This window comes from Hylobates moloch, unplaced genomic scaffold (genome assembly GCF_009828535.3).
Source record: "Hylobates moloch isolate HMO894 unplaced genomic scaffold, HMol_V3 SCAFFOLD_20, whole genome shotgun sequence".
NCBI classification, from domain to species: domain Eukaryota; kingdom Metazoa; phylum Chordata; class Mammalia; order Primates; family Hylobatidae; genus Hylobates; species Hylobates moloch.
The window spans coordinates 36,848,636-36,866,613 of NW_026652295.1; the positions used below are offsets into that span (position 1 = coordinate 36,848,636).

The 17,978-nt window shown below is 42.1% G+C and overlaps 1 protein-coding gene across 10 annotated transcripts in view; it reads right to left on the bottom strand.

Annotated features, from left to right (window-relative positions):
* BTBD9 (BTB domain containing 9) overlaps positions 1-17,978 on the bottom strand; it is a 495,597-nt gene that overhangs the window by 93,309 nt on the left and 384,310 nt on the right. For all 10 annotated transcript variants that reach the window (XM_032141217.2, XM_058432661.1, XM_058432663.1 and 7 more), the window contains one exon: positions 12,930-13,037. In XM_032141217.2, the coding sequence (XP_031997108.1) occupies positions 12,930-13,037 (108 nt within the window). The remainder of the gene's footprint in view (positions 1-12,929; positions 13,038-17,978) is intronic.

Consider the following 17,978-nt stretch of genomic DNA (forward strand, 5'->3'; position numbering starts at 1 on the left):
TTTCCTTTCTGTTATCTTTATTCACTGACCAACAAATAGGCTCTACTTTCCTTTTTTTGCAGATGCCCATGCTGACTGTTACTGTGGTGTCTGCTGCTCAGTTTGCTTACCTACCTTGGGATTATGTGATTGATAATGTGCAGCAGGTCCCTTGTCTGTACACCCATTTCAGGGGAGGGGTTAATCAAGACTTGGTCGTGGTAAGCGTGCTGACTGAGCACCGCTCTGGATGATGGTGGGCTGGACCCTCTGCAGCCATCCTGAGACCATGAGAAGTACAGAGAGCTCTGGGATTCCAGAGTGAGGTCTGTTCTGTTGAACAGACTCCTTCCTGCTGGGAGAGGTACATGTGATGCTCTCTGGCGGGCAGTTTAGAGTCCCTCTTCAGAGTTTAAGGTTGGGCTTTTTTTTTTAACCTTTTACTTTAAAAATCCAGAGAAGCAATTGAAACATTAACCAGACAAACTTGGGATTTTAAATCAAATCAATTTCTGAACTGAAAGGGGCACAGCTGGCAAAGAGTTTTAAAAGCACTTGGCCCCTCCATAAAAATAAACTTTACTCTCTCTAAGAGTGGTTAAAAATAAAGGTAATGGACTTCCAGCCAGTAACCAACTTGAAGTGATAAACTGTTACTAGGGGATCCAAGTCACTAACGTGAGGGGCAACGATAGATGTAAAAACCAAAGAAAACTGAGCCTCTGGCAATACTGAATTAAAATTTGTGGAATAATGCTGTAAATGAGCCAAAGATGACAGATCAGTAATGGGTTAATACAGAGAAGTTAGGAAGACACATGTGTAGTTTACGAGGACTACGTCATCAGGGGCAACTCTTCTTCTCTCCCATAAACTCTTCCTTGCTTCATGTGACAGCATCTGAGCTGGAATGGGCAAACTTCCTGATTGGGCTTTGTGACAACGACACCTCCAGGCAGTGACAAGACAAATGAAACCAACATGCATAAGTGACTAGAGACAGAGCAATGGAACACATGCTTCCATTCATTCAGATCAAATACATACTGACCCCTACAAGTGTTAGGTCCTTGCTAGGCTACTACTATGGATCAAAGAGTGAGTAAAACACCAAATCCCTGCTCTGGAGCTTACCTTCTGGTGGAGAAGAACAGTAACTTAACAACCATGCTATGGAATGGGCAATTGCAAACTGCAACAAGCGCTGTGAAAAAAAGTAGCTTGGTTTTATGAGAGGGATAACACAGTGATTTGATCAAGATAGGTGGTCAGGGCAAACTTTCCTGAAAAGTGGCCCTTGAGCTGAGAAGAAAAGGATAAGTGGGGGTGGTTAATGAGACAAAGGGCAGAGGGTGGGCTCCAGACAGAGACCAGCATGGCATGCGCAAAGGCTCTGTGGGAGGACAGAGCATGATGGATGGTGAGAAAACAGATGCCAGGGAGATGGGAACAGGGAGAGGGATGCAGAGAGTATGGAGAGGCGGGAGGCCAGATTGTGCAGGGCACTCTAGGCCACACAAAGAATTCTGTTCTTCATTCAGAGAGCGGCAGGAAGCAGTGCAGGGTCCTAAGCAGGACGATACTAGAGTTGTGCTTGAAAAGTGCCGCTGCCTATAGTAAGTAAACTCACGGGAGGGCACAGAGGGAATGTGGGGAGGTCAGTCAGTAGAGTGCAGTGGAGCAGGTGAGTGATGACGGTAGGTGAACTAATGTGATCTTGATTTAGTTTTAATCGTTTGGAATATAATATTAGTAAGAAAGTCACTTCCATAATAAAATAAAAATCTTTCTGACCATGTACATTTTGTGTGCTCACACAGCTCACTGAGGAAGTTTTATTGAGGTATGCTTCATTTTTTTATAACAGGCATGGAAAAAATTATTACCCTCACAGAATAACGTGGCTCCTGGGTTAAGTAAGAAAGAGGGAAATGGGAGCTCTCAGATTCTTCTTCCTGATCATTTGCTACCCAAGAGGACTTCATTTCCTTCTAGCTCCTTTAACTTCCAAATGTTCTGGGTAGAGAGGAGCCTCCCAGTGGAGGTCCACAGGATCTGCTGGCAGCTCTAAATTTAGGACTCAGGCAATTCACATACTTAGCATCAAAATCTACTTTCCACATGCTTCCCAATGTTTGGGTAAATTTTTAATAAAAACTTCCTGCAATACAAAAGATAAGTCCCCTTTAAATGTGCAGGTATGACTGGCTGACTCCTTATTGCTATTTTCTCTTTTAAAATAAGCATCAGCTTTAGGTACTTCATAACCCCATAAACAAGTGTGAGTAACTGGTGTCTCCAAGTGTGGCCTAACGTATAGATGACTTCTATAGGGCAAGCCTGCTGATATCTCATCACTAACACAAGGATCTGCCTAGGGTCAGACTTGGAGCGCGCGCGTACGTACGTGTGTGTGTGTGTGTGTGTGTGTGTGTGTGTGTATTGTCTAAAATCTGCTATTTTCTTCATTCTTCACTTTTTGAAACCATTCTTCTTACAGGTACATGTTTCTTCATTGTTCAAGTTCTAAAACTCTTGACAAAATTAACATCAATGTTTGCCCTTTAAAAAAAAAAAACAGAAAAGAACATGGCTGGCTTTTTTCATTACTGTCAAATGCTATGTAGAAAAATGGAATTAAGTATGAAAAGAGAAAAATAAAATCTTCATTGAGCATTTCAAAAGTGACAGTTACACAACCAGAGCTCATTAACTGGCTCACACTTCTAGAAGGAACAAGCAAACATACTCCTCCAACCTGGCAGGGCAGAAAAATCTGAGGACAACAGCCCTGGCTGTTATTACCAATATGGGATTTATGCAACAGTCAAGTGCTTCAATCTTCTTGGAAACTAACATGTCACCCAACTATGAACTATGTCTCATCATCATCAGTATCAATGAGGAAGGCATTTCCTCCTTTATATCCTGCTTTCTGTTGCATCTTATTTGTGACATCAAGTTCTTTACACAAACCTCCAAATCACATGGTTAGCAGTGACCCCTCCTGGACCAACCCAAAGTTTTGTTAAGTGTGAGATTAAGAAACCCTCCCTCCCTCCCTCCCTCCCTTCCCCCCTTCCTTCCTTCCTTCCCTCCCTCCCTCCCTTCCTTTCCTTCTTTCTTTCTTTTTTCTTTTTCTTTTCTTCCCTCTGTGGCCCAGGCTGGAGTACACTCGGCTCGCTGCAGACTCCCTGCGTCCGCCTCCCGTGATTCTCCTGCCCTGGCCTGTGGGCTGCCTGGCATTGCCGGCGCGCGCCACCACCCCTCCCTGGTTTTTCTCCTTTGGCTGGAGGCGCGGTTTCGCCATGTCTGCCAGGCTGCTCTCCAGCTCCTGACCTCCAGTGCTTTGCCCGCCTCGGCCTCTACAGGTGCTGGGACTGCAGACGGAGGCTCGTTCACTCGGTGCTCGGTGTTGCCCGGGCTGCAGTGCGGTGGTGTGGTCTTGGCTCGCTGCAGCCTCCGCCTCCCAGCCGCCTGCCTTGGCCTCTCAGGGTGCTGGGATTGCAGCCTCTGCCCGGCCGCCGCCCCTTCTGGCATGTGAGGAGCGCCTCTGCCCAGCCGCCCCGTCTGGGAGGTGGGGAGCGTCTCTGCCCGGCCGCCCATCGTGTGGGACGTGAGGAGCGCCTCTGCCCGGCCGCCCATCGTCTGGGAAGTGAGGAGCGCCTCTGCCCGGCCGCCCCGTCTGGGAGGTCTACCACAAAGGCTAGAAGCAATGTGGGGGCTGGACGTGGTGGCTCACGCCTGTAGTCCCAGTACTCTGGGAGGCCGAGGCGGGTTGATCACTTGAGGCTAGGAGTTCGAGACCAGCCTGGCCAACAGGGCGAAACATATGAAAAATACAATAGACAAACCAACCAACCAACCCAGCGACAACAAAACAGGTCTACCCTGGAGTCATATTCTAATTTTTTCTATTTTCCTCCCTTTCTGATCCTTTATCCCACTTTCTTTTTCTTCCTCTTCCTTCTCCTTCTTCTTTGTCAAATAGAGGATTGAGTTATTATCATTGATCCATACAAAGTCCCTCTCTCATTTATTTTCTTTAATTCCCACCCCCCATTTCCATTCCCCGTCTTCCCATGTGCAACCTTCCTAATATGTTTGATATGCATCTTTTTGTTTGTATGTACTTTTAGAAAATGTTTATTGTTTTGTGTGCAAAAAAAAAAAGAAACAAAGCAGGCAAAAAACAAGTAACAAACCTTTCTCAACATTGTCACTAACAATGGCAAAGAAGATGCAAAAAAAAAAAAAAAATCACAGGCAAAGTAAATTGTCTCTAGGTTTAAATGTACCATTTTTCAATCTTGCTATACTTTGGAAGACTTCACTGAGGCTATAACTCTCCACCTTTAATTTATCCTGTTGTCCTCAGCCACTGCAGCACTTAGAAGAAGAAACATGTTCCTCTTTCTACCATTCCTAGGGAATAAATAGCATATACAGAAACAGATCCCAGGACTAAGTGGCAGTGCATTCAGCAAGGGGACACACCATGCTTCTCGGATATTAATATAATCATGCTGAAGACCAGGCAGCAGACGGGTGGACTCTACAGAGGTCTTTCCAGGTGACACAGAGACAGTCAAGGTGCTTCTCAGGGAAGGCACAGGGGAGAAACTTCCCAGCATTACGTTGCTGTAGAGATTGCCTGCTCCAAGGAGGTGCTCCAACCTGCCAAGTAGGCCAGGGCCCTTGCAGAGGGCAAACTCAGATGGGAATGAACTTTGGGTGTCCCAGGGAAAGGCAGAAGAAAGTACTCTCAGAAAGGCAGGCTTTAAGGAGCCCATCGAGAGAAGCATAAGGAAAATGTGGCTGGAGTGTCCTTTCCAGGGAAACACAGCTCGTGCTTGGGCTAAATGGCAAGGTTCTGAAGAGCTGCTGGGATATTGCTATGTATAGCACTTAATTTTGTTGATTTACTGCTGGCAGTGAATAAACCATGCCACTCTGCCAGCATATGCTACTCAAATAATGGCAAGGACAAGCATCCATAAAACACTTATGGCTCTAGCAAAAAAAAAATTTTTTTTTCAAGTAAAGTGTTTTTAGATTTTAAAAGAAATACATGTAAATTGATCAGAAAAATGTTGAAAATTAGAAATAATTTCCGTAATCCCTTATACAAAGTCAACCATTATTAATATTTTGGCATATTTCCTTTTGGTTTTCTTCTTCCATAATTCTTCCTACTTATGATAATACCTCTATAATTTTGTACACTGCTTTTAAAAAATCTTAGGTATTTCCTTAAGTTATTAAAAAAAACTCTTTGCAGCATCATTTTTAATAAACACCTGGATTGGGGGAAAAATTTATTCAGAAGGGAATTGAGATGGTAAATCTGGCAGGAAATAGAAAGTTTGTGATAAAATTAGAAGCTAAAAGCTAGAAAGACTAGGTAGTTCCATATTAGGACTACAGAATTCTCAAGTGGAAAAAGAAAATTTTCATTACCTAATTCTTTTTATCTAATCGTTTGTATTTGCCGAAATGTTTGCGAAGGGCACAGTTTTGGATAGATGATGGCTGAGGTCACTAATACTTTGGCAGACAGAATTACTATTCAATGGGACCATGACAAAGCAAAGAAATTGTTTAAAAAATGAATGCAAATGAGGACAATATGTGAGGGAGTATACTCTGACAGGAAACAAGACAGCTATATAACATGGCAGAGGCACAGCCAAGCACACAAAAGGTAAGGAAAATGACTTGGGGTCACTGGGGACTATCAACAGCTGACTACAAGTCAGCGTAAGTCGTGGTGCTTTTGGGAATTCAGGTCCAAGATGGCTGACATTGTAGGCACAGTTTGCTCTCCCTTCCTGGAAACCACCGACATGCCATCAAAGAAACGCAAAGAGAATACATTCAAAAAGGTTGCAAATTGGAGAGGACATTAGTAAATGAAAAATTTTGGTGAATTTTGAGAAAATGATATGCACATGAAATATTACTCATTTATAAATCGAGGAGAACTGGGCAGATTTCCATACCGAAGCAAACTGACCAGGATGAATGACAAATGACCCACATCCAGCCATGTCACTGTGAAATTTGAGAGTACCAGGGGTGAAGAGAAGATCCTAAAGGCTTCTATAGAGAAAAATAAATTACTGCAAAGAACATGAATCAGACTGACATCAGATTTCTCATCTGCAACATTAGATACTAGAAGGCAATAAATCCAAGCTGTCAGACTTCTGAAAAAACTGAATTCTATACCCAGCCAAACTATGATTCAGATATGCTGGGGTTCTGAAAATTTGTTTTCTATATCCCTTTTCTGAAAAAAATTACCTATAGATTTGTTCTCTGCAATGGCCATGAGTGATCCTTCCTTCCTTCCTTCCTCCCTCCCTCCCTCTCTCTCTCTCTCTTTCTTTCTTTCTTTCTGAGACAGGCTCTTGTTCTGTCACCCAGGCTGGAGTGCAGTAGTGTGATCTTAGCTCACTGTAACCTCGAACTCCTGGCTTCAGCAATCCTCCCCACTCAGCCTCCTAAGTAGCTGGAACTACAGGTGTGTGCCATGATATCTAGCTAATTTTTTTTTTCACATTTTATTTATTTGGTAGAGACAGGGTCTCACTATGTTGCTGGGGCTGGTCTTGAACTCCTGGCCTCAAACAATCCTCCTGCCTCAGCCTCCCAAAGTGCTGGGATTATAGCAATCTTTTTAACTAAATGTTCAGGCTCAACAGACCCAAACAAGCCATAATTGGCTTCAGATTCACCTAGGTGACAGAATGGGAAACATAGCACGCCCCCAGGACAGCACCAGGTATTTCTTCCCTGGTGCTGTATAATCATTTAATATATATATATAGTATAATCATTATACTATGATGAGTTCTTAGTGTTTTTCCCTTTTCAGGATCAATTTATAGTTAACACATAGATGATTTAACTATAAGTTATAGAACAAAAAATAACTATCACAATGTCAATATAGTAAAGCAGCTAACAGAAGATGAGAAGTAGAACGGGAAAAATAGAGGGAAATGTAGTGGGTGGTAATTTCTTCATCAATGTAGTAAAGAGTCGAGAAATATTGTCTATAACTGATGGATCAAAAAACAGAGGTTTAGGCCGGGCGCAGTGGCTCACGCTTGTAATCCCAGCACTTTGGGAAGCCGAGGTGTGTGGATCACAAGGTCAGGAGTTCGAGACTAGCCTGACCAACGTGGGGAAACCCTGTTGGTGAAACCCCTCTACTAAAACTACAAAAATTAGCTGGGCGTGGTGGCATGCGCCTGTAATCTCAGTTACTCAGGAGGCTGAGGCAGGAGAATCACTTGAACCTAGGAGGCACAGGTTGCAGTAAGCCGAGACTGCGCCATTGCACTCTAGCCTGGGCAACAGAGGGAGACTATGTCTCAGAAAAAAATAATAATAATAATAGAGGTTTAAGTATATTGTTTAATTTTAAAAGATAAATACTAACAGAACTAAAAAACATAACTAGCAAAAATGAGGAGTGGTTAAATGAGCTAAATTTCTCATTTGTTTTAGATCAAGGAGTTAGCAAAGTTGTTAATAAAACAGGTGTGAATTTTTTTTTTTTTAAAGATGGGCTTGCGCTCTGTCGCCCAGGCTGGAGTGCAGTGGCGCAATCTTGGCTCACTGCAACCTCCACCTCCGGGGTTCAAGCAGTTCTCCTGCCTCAGCCTCCTGAGTAGCTGGGATTACAGGCACATGCCAGCAGGCCCAGCTAATTTTTGTATTTTTAGTAGAGATGGGGCTTCATCATATTAGCCAGGTTGGTCTCGAACTCCTGACCTCAGGTGATCCACCCAAAGTGCTGGGATTACAGGTGTGAGCCATTGTGGCCAGGCTGCTTTCAACAATTTTTTTAGTTTTTAAAACTTCTCGACTATAAAAATATTTCAGCCAGGCGCGGTGGCTCATGCCTGCACTTTGGGAGGCCGAGGTGAATGGATCACCTGAGGTCAGAGTTCAAGACTAGCCTGGCCAACATGGTGAATCCCTATCTCTACTAAAAATACACAAAATTAGCCAGCCGTGGTAGCATATGCCTGTAATCCCAGCTACTTGGGAGGCTGAGGCCGGAGAATCACTTGAACCCAGGAAGCGGAGGCTGCAGTGAGCCAAGATTACGCCACTGCACTCCAGCTTGGGCGACAGAGTGAGACTCTGTCTCAAAGACAAAAAAAAAAAAAGTGAGAGCTTTGAAAATAAAGGGTACAGGTCAAAGGGTACAAGATTAGATTGTATGAAGAAAGAGGGGTAAAATGTAATTTAAAAAAATTAGTCACTATAAAAACAGAGTTATCCATAATGGAAAATGACTGCTTATCCTGAAAACAAACCAAGAGAAGCTCCAACTCTAGCAGACTTAGGAGAACTATGAAGGAAAATATCCCACTCCTGGAACAGAGAGACTAACGGAGACACTGGAGAACCTCATTTCCCAGGGATTTTTCAGAGGACAGCAAAAACCTGTGTTTTGATTTCTTGACTAGGTAGAATGCTATCAAGAGGCGGAGCTATGATCTTTCAAAACTCCACATAATTTCATTTATAAACGCACACACTCTATTTCAATAAAGAGCAGACTACAATTCTTGAAACTAATAGAGTCCTCTCTTGAGGTCTGCTCTGTAGCATATTAGTTAAAAAGAAAAACCTTTTGTCTTTTATCATTTACATATTTTCTATATTTCTTAAGACCTAACTTTAAAAAGGGAGGTACAATACATTCAAGTTACGCCTATAAACGTAAAATCATAACCTCTGGTTCCATTGATTCTTACAAGGTTAACAGGCGTATTTGCCTTCTTATTACTATTTTTGTTCTTCTAATGTATTATTTATTTATTAATTTGTAAAACACTGCTATCGCATCTAAGTGCTATACAAAGTTTAAAACATACGAATTTTTTAAATCCACCAATGAAAAAAATTTTAAAAGAGAAAAAGATGTTGATAATTTAATGCAAAGCTACTAGAAGAGGATCTAATGAGTGAACGAGACTTTGAAACCAAAAGAGTTCCCATTTAACTAAATACAAAATGAATATGACATGTACCTGGTCAACAGTTAGTCAATCAGCTCTTGTTAAAAACCCACTCTGGGCCAGGCACGGTGGCTCACGCCTGTAACCCCAGCACTACGGGAGGCCAAGGTGGGTGGATCACCTGAGGTCAGGAGTTCAAGACTGGCCTGGCCAACATGGTGAAACCCTGTCTCTGCTAAAAATACAAAAATTAGCCTGGCGCAGTGGCACACACCTGTAATCCCAGCTACTCAGGAGGCTGAGGCAGGAGAATCACCTGAACCCAGGAGGCAGAGGTTCCAGTGAGCCGAGATCATGCCACTGCACTTCAGCCTGAGCGACAGAGTGAGACTCTGTTTCAAACAACAACAACAACAACAACAACGACAACAAAACACCCATATTGTATAGCACCTTTGTGTTAGTCCATTTTCATACTACTATAAAGAAATATCCGAGACTGAGTAACTTATAAACAAAGAGCTTTAATTGACTCACACTTCCACACGGCTAGAGAGGCCCCAGGAAACTTACAATCATGGCAGAAGACGAAGGGGAGGCAAGCACCTTTTTCAGAAAGCAGCAGGAGAGAGAAGAGTGAAGAACTTCCCAACACTTCTAACACCATCAGATCTCATGAGAACTCACTCACTATCACAAGGACAGCATCGGGGAAACTGCCCCCATGATCCAGTCACCTCCCTCAACACATGGGGATTACAGGCCCCTCCCTCGACATGTGGGGATTATAATTTGAGATGAGATTTGGGTGGGGACACACAGCCAAACCATGTCAACCTTTAACAGAGGGACATAAAAGAGAAGAGGAATCTAGTTTACAACAATAAATGACAAAAGAGGCCGGTGGTGGGTGAGACAAGCACAAGATGACAAGCTTCGAGGAAGTACAAGGTCTGGTCTGGGAGCTGTGGACCCAAATAAGCAAAGACTCTGGAAAGACAAATGCATAGTTGTTCATGGGCCGTGGAGGCCCTCCTATTGTATAAAAAGACTTCCAGGAGCTTGGGATAAATGAACCACTTTGTTTCCCCCTTTTCGTCATCTAGCTCGGTACAGTCCTCTTTAGCAGTGTTTTGAGTCCTAAGAGGCAATGTGGTATAGTGGCAAGAACCTGGATTTAAATCTCAGCTCTGCTTCTGGAAGAAGAGGCTGAGATGGTAACAAGATCTGTGCTCCACTGGGAAGTGGCTACGCAACCAGGAACTGACTACATTTCCCAGCCATAGTAGCATCTAGTATGGCAATGTGACTAGTTCATCTCAGTGGCATGTGAGTGGAAGGCACGTATGCTGCCCCTAGAGCGAGGCTTTTCAGAACTAGGTGTACCTTCTCTGTTCTTTCTCCTGCCAGCTAAATGTCGCTGATGCTGAGGAGGACCTAGATGGCAGAACCACAAGAAAGAAGCTGACTGGGTTCCTGTCACTTCTGGGAAAATCACTTAACTAGGAACACACTGACTGTCCCATGATTGAGAAATAAACTATTGTATTAAGCCACGGAAATACTGAAGCTTATTTGTTACAGTAGCAAGAGTTAACCTAACCGATATATATATATATTGCTGATAATTACTACAATAATAATGGTGATGGTGTCAGACATTGCATCAAACAAGCCATCATTAATACTGTTAAGAAAGCTTGGCCCAGCCTAGGCAACATGGTGAGGTGCTTGCTGTCTCTACAAAAAAAAAAAAAAAAAAAAATTAGCTGGGCACAGTGGCACGCAGCTATAGTCTCAGCAGTCTGGGAGACTGAGGTGGGAAGATCACTTGAGCCCAGGAGTTTGAGGTTACAGTAAGACTTGATTGCACCACTGCACTCCAGTCTGGGCAACAGAGTGAGACCCTGCCCCCACCCCAAGTAAGCACATGAAAAGATGCTCAACATCATTAGCCATGAGGGAAATGCACATGAAAAGCATAATGATATGCTACTTCATCCCTACTAGGATGGCTATGGTCAAAAAGATGCACAATAGCAAGTGCTTGTGAGAATGTGGAAAAATTAGAACCCTCAACCACTGCTGGTGGGAATGTAAAATGGTGCAGCTGCTATGAAAAATTCTGGCAGTTCTCAAAAAGTTAAACGCAGAGTTATCCTATGACCCAGCAGTTCTACTCTCAGATATATACCCAAAGGAATTGAAAATATATGTTCACATAAAAACCTGTACAGGAATGTTCATAGCAGCATTATTCATAATAGCCAAGAAATGGAAACAATTCAAATGTTTATCAACTGAAGAATGGATAAACAAATGTGGTATATGCAAACAATGGAATACTATTCAGCCATAAAAAAATGAAATTCGGATGTATGCTACAACACGGATGAACCTGGAAAACACTATGCTAAGTGAAAGAAGCAAGGAACAAAAGGTCGTATACTATATGATTCCATTCATTTTTATTTTATTTTTTGAGACGGAGTCTCGCTCTGTCACCCAGGCTGGAGTGCAGTGGCGCAATCTCGGCTCACTGCAAGCTCCGCCTCCCGGGTTCAAGCCATTCTCCTGCCTCAGCCTCTTCAAGTAGCTGGGACTACAGGCGCCCGCCACCACGCCCGACTAATTTTTTGTATTTTTAGTAGAGACGGGGTTTCACCGTGGTCTCGAGCTCCTGACCTCATGATCCGCCCGCCTCGGCCTCCCAAAGTGCTGGGATTACAAGCGTGAGCCACCGCGCCCGGCCTATGATTCCATTTATATGAAATGTCCAGAGTATGCAAATCCATAAAGAAAAGACAGAAAGTAGATTATTGGATGCTGGGGCTGGGAGAGTTGGAGGGAAATGGGGAGTGACTGCTAATGGGGAAGATGTTTCTTTTTGGGGTGATGAAAATGTTCTGGAATATTAGATAGCAGTGATGGTTGCACAACACTGTGAATATACTAAAAACCACTCAGTTGTACACTGAAAAAGTATAAATTTTATGGTATGCGAATTATATCTCAATTTAAAAAAGAAAAAGAAAAAGAGAAACGCATTTGCTCCACCTTGCCTATTAGAGATTCTGCCTCTACACAAAGAGGCACTGAGCTCTTTTCATGTACCATGATTCTAGGCTGCTCAGAACCCACAGACTCCTTCCTCCTATCTTCTGCTGCAAGCAGACAAGTCCAAACAGCCCCAGTGCCATATGCATTAAATGCCTCTGTCTGCATGTGGAGAAATAAGGTACAAGGCTTTCCTTAGTTTGAGTAATAGCATAGTTAACGAGATGAGATAAATAAATATTGATGCTAGCCCTGAGAATGCTATGAGTGTGGGGAATACTACTAAAGTATGTATTGCTTCAGCAAAGTTCTCTAAGGAAGAAAACAATCCTAAAAAATGTTCTCACTCATAGGTGGGAATTGAACAATGAGAACACTTGGACATAGGGTGGGGAACATCACACACCGGGGCCTGTCGTGGGGTGGGGGGTTAGGGGAGGGATAGCATTAAGAGAAATACCTAATGTAAATGATGAGCTGATAGGTGCTGCAAACCAACATGGCACATGTATACCTATGTATCAAACCTGCACATCGTGCACATGTACCCTAGAACTTAAAGTATAAAAAAAAAAAAAGTAGTGTGGGGTATGGTGGGTGCGGCGGGGTGGGGGGTCTGAGAGAGGATTGCATAAGGAAAGTATCTTTTTTTCGCTATTTAGGCACACGTGTCATTTTCAAAAGTGTGAGTCAAATTCACACCACAGAACAGAGAAACCCTGTTTGGTGACATCAAGTAAATTTCATGTCAGTATTTAATAGTCAAAACTGAAGAGAAGATCACTGGAGTGTGTTTTCCACCTCCAAATAAGAATGTAATTTGGTGAGTCTATGAATCTTCTTTGGAGCCTCCCAATCCGCTGGGAAGACTTTTCAATAGGAATAAGTTTCTGAAAAGATACAACTTACTTGCAGGAGGCTTTAGTTCTGTCAGCAACCATGGTCCACTGTTGCTGGTTGGTAGAAACCTCAACGTAGTAGCTATAGCTTCGATCATCACAATCCCAAAGTAGTAACCTGAACAAAGGGAAGAACATAGATTGCTGCAAACGTTTTAACTGGTTGTTTCCTTAGGCTGTGGGCATATCCCTCCCACCCACCTCCTTTTGTCCAGCACATTTCTAGAACAGGATAAAGAAGGTGAATCCCAAAAAAGTATGAAGAGAACAGGCAGAGTCAGTCTGCAGTGAGAGGCTTTTAATCTTTAGTTTTTTTCACAAGTCCCCCAGTCCCAGGCAGCCTCTGCCCCACTGGTGGCAAAGTTCTTTAGACTGGTTTAGGAGACAGAAGATGTCCCCAGAAGATGTCTGGAGGAGACATGTTCTGTGGAGATGTTCTGTGGAGACAGAAGATGTTCTGTGGAGACAGAAGATGTCTCCAGCTTCTTCTAGCTCTCCTCTCCAGTTGGCTCGGCTGACCACTGCTCATGGGAGAATCTGTAATTTCGAGTTGATTTTTAATTTTAATTTTTGTTTTCAGAGACAAGGTGTTTCTCTGTCACCCTGGCTGGAGTGCAGTGGTGTGATCAGTGGCGTAATCAGTGGTGTAAACAGTGGAGGCTCACTGTAGCCTCCAACTCCTAGGCTCAAGTGATCCTCCCACCTCAGCCTCCTGAGTAGCTGGGACTATAGGGTGCACATTTTTTTTTTTTTTTTTTTTTTTTTAGGCAGAGTCTCACTATGTTGCCCAGGCAGGTCTTGAACTCCTGGCTTCAAGTATCCTCCTACTTTTGCCTCCCAAAGTGCTGAGATTATAGGTGTGAGCCACTGTGTCCAGCCTAATTGATTTTTTTATTTTTATTTTTAGAGCAAATTTTCACTCTGCTGCCCAGACTGGACTGCAGTGGTATGATCATAGCTCACTGCAGCCTCCAACTCCTGAGCTCAAGTGATCCTTCTACCTCACCCTCCCTAGTAGTTACAGGCACGCACCACCATGCCCGGCTATTTTTAAATTTTATGTAGAGTCAGGGTCTCACTGTGTTGCCCAGGCTGGTCTCAAACTTCTAGCCTCAAGTGATCCTCCCACCTCAGCCTCCCAAAGTGCCAGGATTACAGGTGTGAGCTGCTGTACTGGTCTAATTTATATTTCTCATAGTATTTTCTAACTGGTGATAACCCCATCACCTTTATTATCATGTTTTAGCTTCCTTCTTATTCTCGCCAGGATTTTTACATAGCTGTAGTAGGGTTATCTGATTTGGAGATATGGGCAAATATACATTCATTTGCAAAACTTTCATTATTTAGAAATTGATTACCTTGGTCCTGTTCTTATCTCCCTTTTCTGCCCAAATAAGAACTTAAGCATTAATTGTGTAATTCCATTTACATGAAGCTCAAAGCAGACAATTTATCTGTTGGTGACAAGAATCAGAATAGTGGTTAGCTCTGGGGGAGGTATCGACTAGGAAAGGGTAAAAGGGAACTTTCTAGAATCCTGGAAAAGTGCTAATTTTGATCTGAGTGGTAGTTACACGGGCATATATGCATGTAAATAATCACTGAGCTATACATAAAAGATCTGTTCACTTTGTGTGTGTTAGTCCTCCATTAAAAAAATATATATATATATATATACATATTTTGAGATGGAGTCTCACTCTGTCTCCCAGGCTGGAGTGCAATGGTGTGATCTCGGCTCACTGCAACCTCCGCCTCCCGGGTTCAAGTGATTCTCCTGCCTCAGCCTCCCAAGTAGCTGGGATTACAGGCGCCCGCCACCATGCCCAGCTAACTTTTGTATTTTTAGTAGAGAAGGGGTATTACCAGGTTGGCCAGGCTGGTCTCGAACTCCTGACCTCAGGTGATCTACCTGCCTCAACCTCCCAAAGTGTTGGGATTACAGGCATGAGCCACTGTGGCCAGCCTAAAAAATAATTTTAAAAAAGAATCTGAACATTGCAGTACAGGATTAGTATTTTGCTTCTGACAGTGCCACAGGGGAGACAGATATTGTTTTCTATAATTTCAGCCTTAAAAGTCCTTCCCATACAAACTATGTGTTTTACTGCATTATAGTTGGTCATGTGTGTTTGCTTCCTCTACCAGCTGGCATAGATCGTGAGCTCCTTGAAGTCAGTGTCTATGTCTTACTGATTTTTTCTATATCATTGACATAATGTCTCACATGGAGCTTAAACTCAGTCAGTGCTTGCTGAGCAAATATATTCTTTGTAACAACAGCAATAATGGCCAGGCACAGTGGCTCACGCCTGTAATCCCAGCACTTTGGGAGGCCAAGGCGGGTGGATCACGAGATCTGGGGATCGACACCATCCTGGCTAACACAGTGAAAAGCTGTCTCTACTAAAAATACAAAAAATTAGCCAGGCGTGGTGGTGGGCGCCTGTAATCCCAGCTACTCAGGAGGCTGAGGCAGGAGAATCGCTTGAATCCGGGAGGCGGAGCTTGCAGTGAGCTGAGATCATACCACTACACTCCAGCCCAGGCCACAGAGCGAGACTCTGTCTCAAAAAAAAAAAAAACAAAAAAAACAAAACAACAACAACAAAAAAATCAATAATAATGATCATGATGACCAACATTTCTTTAATGTTAACTGTGTATTAGGCCCTATGTTAAGTGCTCTATACAATTTGTCTTATTAAAATCCTTCTAAATATCCTCTTAGCAAGCACTATTATTATGAAATTACAGACATTGAAAGTGTGAGGATTAAAGCATGTTAAACTTGTCTAAACTCATACAGTAACTAAGTGATGGAAATGATACAAGGTTCTAACCTGGTACTTTCACCAAAAGCCCATTTCTGTAATCCCACTGCCAAATGTTTCCATTACTCTCAGTTTATATATCTGGTTCACAATTTACAACCTCTAACCTATCACTCTGTAAAAGTAGTTTGTATTATTTTCCCTTAATCTTATGATTATACTCAGTGAAAATCCTTTGCACGAGTTCAGTTTAGTGTCACATATAAAGCTATTACCGAGGACTAGGATTGCCTGTATTTTCCGTTTTCCTTTACCATTACCTTTTTTTTTTTGTTGGGGGAGGTTGAGGGGACAGCTTCTCTCTCTGTTGCCCAGGCTGGAGGGCAGTGGTGCAATCATAGCTCACTGCAGCCTCAAACTCCTGGGCTAAAGCAATCCTCCTGCCTTAGCCTCCCAAGTAGCTGGGATTACAGGCACACACTACCATATCCAGCTAATTAAAAAACAAACAAAAAAAAATATTATTTTGTAGAGATAGAGTCTCACTCTGTTGGCCAGGCGAGGTCAAACTCCTGGCCTCAAGCTATGCTCTCTCCTGGCCTCCTAAAGGGCTCACCTTCCCTTTCATTCCTTATTTTCTATTGTAATTCTGTTTGGTATCAATTACTAAACCCATACTACCTAATATTTTTGAACTTATCTTTTAAGTAGAGAAAACTGTTAAATGGGTTTGGAAAGCATTAGCAGATGATACCTACTGATTCTCTTTAATACGCTGTTTAATCTCTCAAAGTACCCTGAATGAATCAGAAAGGATTCCACTCTGTTGTTCTTAAGTGTCCCAAAATTCTACTCTTAGATTACACTAATTTTCTTAAAAGAACGTGAATCATTTCCTTCATTAGTCATTTCCTCAAATATTATCCTAGTCTCTAAGCACTTCTATGCAGTTAGCCTATGCTAATTTATATTTATTCTGAGTAACTTTTAAAAGTGTATTTTTTGCTCCTATGTTTGTCTGGCACTCATTTTGATTATAAGAACTTTAGAAAGATGTTTGATCTTTCTCTTTTTAGAAATTCTCCTTCAAACATGTGGGCTCTGTTCATGGCATATGTTCCATATATGTTCTGGATTGAAATCATTCGTAACGCTGACACACTAAAGTAGGGGAAAACTTCAAATCAATTAATCATTCTCTTCATTTAACAGTTCTGTTACCAGAACTGTTGTTGGAAGATAATGTTGAGGTTATTTTCCCCAGTGGAATTTTTAATTATTTATGGAGAGCCAGGTTTATCATATTCCCTATCCTTCTAGATAATCATAAGCTAGTGTTTTCTAGAGGACTGAAATGAAAATGGTCAGTCCCTTTTGGGATAGAACCTAACCAGATCTCAAAACATTTCACGGAAAATGACTGCCTTGAAGCGGATATGGGATATGGAAAAGATAAAAAAAAGAAGGATAAATTATGAGTATCATACATGTTCTAGTAGATATTCTTGGAGTGATAACATATTTGAGGAAAATTTTAAGTTGTATATATCATGCTCTGTAAGTAGCTTATTCTATAAAAGTCCTCCAATTTGTTTCAAGGCAAATTATTATCTTAAAATGAAGGTAATCTAAAATTCCAGTAACTTTTAAAACATATACACACAGTGCATATGGTTTGTAACTTGCTACTTTCGCTTAATGGTCTATTATGAATATCTTTTTGTATCATCAAATATTCTTCTACATCATATGTAATGACTTCATAGTATTTCACTGTATGGATGTCTCATACTTTATTTAATCAATCTATTATTATTTGATACTTAAGTAGTTAATATTTCACTGTTATGAAAATTCTTTTTTTTTTCTTTGGAAACAGGGTTTTGCTTTGTTGCCCAGGCTGCAGAATGCAGTGGCACAGTCATAGCTCACTGCAGCCTCAATTTCCTGGACTCAAGTGGTCCTCCTGCCTCAGCTTCCTGAGTAGCTAGGACGACAGGTGCACACCACCACGCCCAGCTGATATATATATATATTTTTTTAATTTTGTTGCCTAGGCTAGTCTCCAACTCCTGGCCTTAAGCAATCCCTCCACCTCAGCTTCTCAAAGTGTTGGGATTAAAAGCATGAGACACTGAGTCCAGCCTATTATGAAAATTTTGTGATAGACATTCTTAAGCTAAATCTATGATTATTGTCTTTGAACGATTCTGTAAGTGAAACTCCTGAAGCAGGGCATATAACATCTTCAGGCTTTGATATATATTATAAAATAGCTGTAT